General features: G+C 33.9%; 1 protein-coding gene across 2 annotated transcripts in view; it reads right to left on the reverse strand.

The window, feature by feature from the left end:
• Positions 1-249: 249 nt before the first annotated feature.
• ISL1 (ISL LIM homeobox 1) overlaps positions 250-8,581 on the reverse strand; it is an 11,515-nt gene continuing 3,183 nt past the window's right edge. Inside the window, exons 4-6 of one of the 2 annotated variants that reach the window (XM_069748597.1) lie at positions 4,331-4,617; positions 1,805-1,972; positions 250-1,435 (exon numbers count right to left, since the gene is read on the reverse strand). In XM_069748597.1, coding sequence (XP_069604698.1) covers positions 1,304-1,435; positions 1,805-1,972; positions 4,331-4,617 — 587 coding nt within the window. In that variant the 3' untranslated portion in view covers positions 250-1,303. The remainder of the gene's footprint in view (positions 1,436-1,804; positions 1,973-4,330; positions 4,618-8,581) is intronic. The other variant, XM_069748588.1, reaches the window with a different exon arrangement.

Here is an 8,581-nt window from a genome sequence, read left to right on the forward strand (position 1 = left end):
GATAATAGATAGATAGATAATAGATAGATAATAGATAACAACCTGCAAAAATTAAAGTCTACATAAATAAACAGAACAGAAGTGCAGCCATCCACTTCTAAGATCACTAATTCTTCGCCACCATTGACCACACCCTATAATTTGCCATTTTCTACATGTGGCCAATTTATTTTCCACAATGTTAAATAAGAACAGACAACAAACAAACAAGACAACATGTAGTTTAGAGAGACCACCATACAGACGGGATTTTCTTAGTTTTCTTTTCTTTTACTTCAGCAAACAAAAAAAATATATATTCAAATAACATGAAAAGTGGCAAAGTCTTTCGACAATAAATAATAAATTACTTTATAATTTCTGCAATGCAATAATAGCAAACAAAAAAGAAAAATTCCCTTTCTCATCATTTCCAGAGAGAGAACAGTCGTTTAGAACCAATAATAATAATAATAATATTAATAATAATAACTATACACATCTTTGGGGATTGGGGGAGAAATCAGTTCTTGTCTCTTTCAGAATCACACATAATCCAGAGAGCCTGTGGCAGAATAGAGGTATACCTTGTTGTTGCTGCAATGCTTCCAAGAGTTTAGATGTTGGTAAAACAACAAAACAAAAATGAATAATATTAAAAGGCAGGTAAAAAAAAAATTAAAGCAATGTTTTGTAGTATTTTTGGACTTCTTGTTATGAGGAGGGGGATCTCAGAGACAGTTACATGCTATGTGATGCCTGGATACAGCTCCTCTTGATATAGTCAGTTGAGAACATTTGCAACCCAATGGCTCCACCTGTAATCCTCCATGATGATCCCTCAAGTCACTGTCCATGGTCTGCAGCATCATCCTCCACTCAAGCTCCTCTTTGGCAAGGCAAATAGTGAAGTGATGTTCCACAGATAAGCAGCACCATTAAGATCTTCTCTGCTCTCTCTCCATCTTGGTCTACTGTTGTGAGATGTAGGGCCACAATACTCATGGATGTTGTAGGAGATCCACAGATAATAATCCTCTAGGCCTTGGTCCTGGACTCATGGTGGTAATTCTCCTATACGACCATTTTTTTTTTCGTTTCGGATACTGTTCAATCCTAGTAAGATCCCATGATTGTCTTCACAGTGTTGCTACCATGCCATCTTCACCAGATGGTCTCTTTGCATCAGATGGACTATCCTGGGTGCTCTGGTGCATCAAGCTGGGTCGTCAAATACTTTATTGAAGTCCAAGCCAATATATGTCCCTTTTTTTTTGGTAATACAAAAAAAAGAGGGGTTGGGAGAGCACAGAGTTCATTCTCCTCATGCCTCTATGGGGCTGGCTACCATGCTGTTAGGGGTGTCTGGGAGCTGGGAGGACATGGAGGCCACTTCACTTCCAGTAGAATTGGAACCTGGACCCCCTTCTGAAAAATTTACCTGTGAGAAACAGGTCTTCAATTAGAAGCAGGACAAAAGAAAAAGAGTGTGAAAGGCATTTCCAGACCAAACACAAAGCACAACACCAACAATGAGGTCATTCCATAATGGCAGTAGGGAGAAGGACTAGTGATGCTAGGCTCCAATGCACACCATTATACTACAAGGGCCAGGACCATGAGGCTTTATATGGCTATGTATGACACAGACAAATACAGGTTATAGCATCAGTGGATACATCCAGCTATGTGTGCTACAGCCTAGCCTTTATATAAGAGCCAGCCAAATCTTATTCTATTGGGCAATGTGATATAATGTAATATTAGTCATATTTATAAATAAAAGGAAATTTTCATCCTGATGAAAAAAGTGACCACTACTCACCAGTTGCTGGAAGGCCGGCTGATCTATGTCACTCTGCAGGGCAAAGTCACTGAGGACCTTCCATGGGGGCTGGTAACTCTGCACTTCTACTGGGTTGGCTTGTAATCCACCATCGTGTCTTTCGGGACTGGAAGCCACCATAGGGGTCCCTGTCATCCCTTGTATATTCTGCAATGACAGGACAATGCATTGTAATTACCGCAGGGCCATAGCAATAAAACAATGGGGACCATGGGGCAGACAATGCAGCCATCAGAGAGCACAAAGCCCCCTGACCAGGAGGAGACCACGTCCCATGTGCAGACTGGATGCTATATAGTGCATGGACCCATGTCACTGAGGCAATGCTGGAACCTGCCATCCAGATACCCTGCGAGATCAGCCATTAGGTATAAAGCATAGCCTACAGTGAGCCCAGAAAACATAATAATGCCCCATATACATCATCACAATGTGGCCCATGGTATGGCCAGTCATGGGCACTGGTCATAATCCAAAGCTCCAACAGGCAACTAGAAACACACACATTATATATGCACAACTAGAAAGTAGCACCCTGATTATATATATATATATATATATATATATATATATATATATATATATATATATATATATATATATATATACACACACAGATAGATGATTGGCACAGATGTAGAGTGATAGAAAAATAGGGATACATAGAAATAGATCATGCGTGGAGCACTATATTCTCCTAGCTGTATGAGAACTATGAAAAATATTGAACTAATATTATACAATCTTTCTCTTTCTTTCCATCCATCACCATTTTTAAAATCACATATTATATCACTATGGGTCCTTTCTATCATATCCTATCCTATCTCTTTCTTACTTCCTTTCCTTACATGCATATTTCTCAAGTATATATCTCTCTCATATCTATCTATCTATCTATCTATCTATCTATCTATCTATCTATCTATCTAAAAAAAAAAAGCAAAACAGCACACTATAAATGCCTTCCAGGTGCACAGGCCTTAATTGCAATCCATCGACTATGCATAAATCCAAAAAGAAGAAAAAATAAGGCAGCACTCCTTTTTTTCAAGTGAAAATCTGTGTTTTAATTCAGACCCACATGGCAGGCCATGTTTCAGCTCTGGATGAGCCTTTCTCAAGCATATCTATCTACCTACCTATCTATCTATCATCTATATATCATCTATCTATTATCTATCATCTATCTATCTATCTACCTATTATCTACCTATCTATCATCTATATATCATCTACCTATTATCTATCTATCTATCTATCTATCATCTATATATCATTTATTATCTATCTATCTACCTATCTGTCTATCTATCTATCTATCTATCTATCTATATATCATCTATCTATTATCTATCTATTTATCTATCTATCATCTATCTATCTATTATCTATCTATCATCTATCTATCATCTATCTATTTATCTATCTATCTATCTATTATCTATCTATCATCTATCTATCAATCATCTATCTACCTATTATCTATCTATCATCTATCTATTATCTATCTATCTATCTATCTATCTATCTATCTATCTATCTATCATCTATATATCATCTATTATCTATCTACCTATCTGTCTATCTATCTATATATCAGCTATCTATTATCTATCATCTATCTATTTATTTATCTATCTATCATCTATCTATCTATTATCTATCTATTTATCTATCATCTATCTATCTATCTATCTATCTATCTATCTATCTATCTATCTATTAATCATATATATAATCTATCTATCTATCTATCTATCTATCTATCTATCATCTGTCTATCTATTTATTATCTATCTCTGTATTATCTATCTACACTGCATGAATTATTACATACCATGCTATCATATACAGCCTTTATGGATACTATGATATGCAGTATAATGTTATACACATTATTACTTATAATAATACAATGATTCTCTATGCAACTGGACAACAATGCCATATAATTTATTATACGGTTATATAATATATTATTTTTCCTATAAAACTTTGTGATGTTAGAACACAAAATACCATACAATATTATCAAATACTAGACTTGCTAGGTAAGGCCTCATTGTTGCACATAAATACATTGTGAAGAAATGGCCAGCAATTTATTATAGGAAGCAATAAAATGCATAATAATAATAATAATAATAATAATAATAAGTATTGTTTTCCTAGAAATTAACATTGCAACGAATATAAAAGTGCTAATAAGCATCCTAATAAGTTATATTTTGGAATGCACAGTTCATATTTGCATAAGACAAGAAAACTTTTGCAGCAGGCACAGGTCATCATTGTTCATGTGGCCACAAAAGGAAATAGTGTAACTGCAGACATTGAAACCATTGCTGAAAATACTGGAAATAAAAGCCATCCTCCACATGGAAGAAATAAGCTGCTAGAATCGTCACTATGTTGTGGAGAATGCTACAACTGCAATTACACGGGACCCTAAGAACGGAGCGCCCCCTGTGGGCGAGGGAGGGAAGCCGGGGCTGCACTTACCGTCTTGTCGTTGGGCTGCTGTTGCTGGAGCTGTTTCATCAGGATGCTTCTCTTCTTGTCTTTACATCTTTTATTTTGGAACCAGACCCTAATGACCCTGGGACTGAGGCCAGTCATCTCAACTAACTGCTCCTTCATGAGGGCATCGGGCCTGGGGTTGGCGGCATAGCAGGTTCTCAAGGTGTGAAGCTGTTTCTCATTAAGAACTGTCCGGACCCGGGTGGTCTTTTCCGGCTGTTTGTGGACGTGGGGTCTGAGGGCCGGCTGCCGGGCAGAAATGGGCTCTGCTGTAAAAGGAAGGAATCGGTCTTGAGATAACTCAGCAAATCCCTCCTATTATTATTATTATTATTATCATCATCATCACTATTATTATTATTATGCATTTCACTTTTTCGAATCCCATATCAAATAGCAATACATTCGTCTTGTATTTTCCATGTGTAAAATTCATAAAGTAATGTATCATGAAATAATCATAAAACAATGTATCAACATTAATGTATCATTAAATATTGTATCAACATTCATTAAACATTGTGCCATGAAATGATAAACAATGTATCAACATTAATTAATGTATCATTAAATATTGTATCAACATTCATTAAATATTGTACCATGAAATGTTAAACAATGTATCAACATTCATTCAATATTGTATCGTGAAAGATTGAAATAATGTATCAACATTCTTTAAACGAATGCATGGACATACTTCATGTAACAATGTATTTATCTGAACTGATGTATAAAAATGGGACATATTAAGATGTACCAACCTGTAACCTATGCAATGTATCTATATAAACGCACTAGTATGTATCCCATGCAATATACCATATAATATAATGCAGTAATACCTATTAGGCCATTACAAAACCAATGCAAAGTTCCATATGTAATATCCTACACCACTGTATCTGCCTGCTACATATTGGAGTCTGGCAGTATACATCACATACCACATACCTATATATATATATATATATATATATATATATATATATATATATATATATATATATATATATATTGGATTGCACATATAATATAGTAAAATGCATCAATCTAAAATGCAAGATATATGAATAACCCCATCTATATTTATTAGTACACAAGCAATGATTTATAATAAACTACAATATATGAATGTGTAATAGTAAAGCGAATACAGGAAGTAGCACAGAATGCACCAATATATAGTAATATGTGTCATATAATTCACTATACAACCAGACAATTTGCAATATTGGAAGGACACCTCCTGTATAAACGCATTCATATCCCAAATATTTTTTTCCATAACAAATTGATAATATTTTGCATGTCCCAAATCTTATAATTCCCCATGTGACCAGTGAGTAGAGGCCGGCCATACTTTCCCCAAAGCCTCCTGCTAAATCCACAGGACACAGTGTGAGCAGCCATCAGAGGAGCTGATAGAAGGCGCAATCACAGGGGCAAACACCGGTCCTCCTCCAATATTGGGCCAGGCTGATAAGACACAGCAATAAGTGCAGCACATAAGGCGCAGTGTTTGCCGGAGATACGGGGCAGATATAGACCGAGGTGACTTTCAGCCCCAGGCAGGTAGGACAGGGGCCTGGGGGCTTCCTCTACCCCCCTGAGGTATTTAGCTGATTTGGTTAAATGTATCCAATCTCCCTTCAATTAGTCAGAAATGGACTGGAAAATGTCCTTTCGGATTATAACAACCAGTTTATTCAATCTCTGCCATGTGATCCCCGTGCTGGAGAGGAGGAAGGGGGCATCCAGGGGGCTGCCTGCACATACAAAGGGGGCACCCCAATCTGAGGAGGAGGAAGAGGAGCAAGAAGGAGAAAAAGAAGGAGAAGAAGGAGGAGAAGGAAGTGAAGGAGGAGAAGGAGGAGAAGGAGGGCACCATCACTTCAGCTGCTGCAATTACGGGAGATTAGCTTGTTGACAGTTTAAAATTACAGTCTAAGTATCTGCATTCATTCCTCAAGACTAGCCTGATATACTGGGGGGAGGGGAGACGATCCCACCCCCAAACATAACCCGACCCCACAGGGGAAACACGAGGATTATTCGTTGGGGGAGGGGGGCATAAATTGGGGGTAAAATTGTACTTGTATTTAAGGAAAATTATATATGTGTGTGGAGATACAGGTGGCAGCAATGCTGTGCATGTATCTACAGTATCAATCTACACAATTAGCTATATGTCTACAGACAAACTATGTATCTGTGTACAGCTTCAGTATGTACATATTGTTTATCTGTCCATCCACATAAATAGAACAAGAAAGAGGATAGATACATAGATAGATAGATAGATAGATAGATAGATAGATAGATAGATAATAGATAGATAGATAGATAATAGATAGATAATTTGTATGTTGATAGACAGAAAAGTAATATATAAATACAGAAATTGCAGCAGATAGATTTGTAAATACAAATACAAAATATTTATCTACACACAAATAATTCCATCTATTATCTATTTATCTATCATTTATCTATTTATTATCTATTTATCTAATATCTATCATCTATTATTTATCTATCTGTTATCTATCCAAATCTATTTATTATCTATCTACCTATTATCTATCCATTATCTATCTATCATCTATATATCTATCTATTATTTATCTATCTCTAATCTCTAATCTGTCTATTATTTATCTATCTATTATCTATCTATGATCAATATATCTATTTATTATCTATCTATCTATCTTTATATCTATTATCTATCTATCATTTATCTATCTATCTATCTATTATCTATCTATTATCTATCTGTTATCTAGCTATCTATCTATCTATTATTTATCTATTATCTATCTATTATCTATTTACAGTATCTATCTATTATCTATCTATTATCTATCTATCTATATCTATTATGTATGTATTATCTATCTATTATCTATCTATCTATCTATCATCTATCTATCTATAATCTATCTATCTATATCTCTCACTATCTATTATCTATCTATTTATCTAATATATATCTATCTATCATCTATCTATCTATCTATCTATCTAATATCTATCTATCTACCTATCATCTATCTATTTATCTATCTATCTTTCTATCTATCTATTAATCTAATATCTACCTATCATCTATCTAATATCTATCTATCTACCTATCATCTATCTATCTATCTATCTATCATCTATCATCTATCTAATATCTATCTATCTACCTATCATCTATCTATCTATCTATCTATCTATCTATCTATCTATATCTCTCTATATCTATTATCTATCTATCTAATATCAATCTATTATCTATCTATCTATCTATCTATCTATCTATCTATCTATCTATCTATATCTCTCTATATCTATTATCTATCTATCTATTATCTATCTATCTATCTATCTATCTATCTATCTATCTATCTATCTGTATCTCTCTATATCTATTATCTATCTATCTAATATCAATCTATTATCTATCTATCTATCTATCTATATCTCTCTATATCTATTATCTATCTATCTATTATCTATCTATCTATCTATCTATATTTCTCTATATCTATTATCTATCTATCTATTATCTATCTATCTATCTATCTATCTATCTATCTATATCTCTCTATATCTATTATCTATCTATCTATCTATCTATCTATATCTCTCTATATCTATTATCTATCTATTATCTATCTATCTATCTATATCTCTCTATATCTATTATCTATCTATCTATTATCTATCTCTCTATATCTATTATCTATCTATCTATTATCTATCTATCTATCTATCTGTATCTCTCTATATCTATTATCTATCTATCTAATATCAATCTATTATCTATCTATTATCTATCTATCTATCTATCTATCTATCTATATCTCTCTATATCTATTATCTATCTATCTATTATCTATCTATCTATATTTCTCTATATCTATTATCTATCTATCTATTATCTATCTATCTATCTATCTATCTATCTCTCTCTCTCTATATCTATTATCTATCTATCTATCTATCTATCTATCTATCTATCTATATCTCTCTATATCTATTATCTATCTATCTATCTACCTATCTATATCTCTCTATATCTATTATCTATCTATCTATTATCTATCTATCTATTATCTATCTATTATCTATCTATCTGTCTATCTATCTATCTATCTATCTGTATTATGTATCTATTATCTCTCTCTCTCTGTCTCGGTCTCCCCATCCCCCGCACTGCAGCCCCGGTCCAGCAGCACACAC

Source organism: Ranitomeya imitator, chromosome 1 (genome assembly GCF_032444005.1).
Source record: "Ranitomeya imitator isolate aRanImi1 chromosome 1, aRanImi1.pri, whole genome shotgun sequence".
NCBI lineage: Eukaryota > Metazoa > Chordata > Amphibia > Anura > Dendrobatidae > Ranitomeya > Ranitomeya imitator.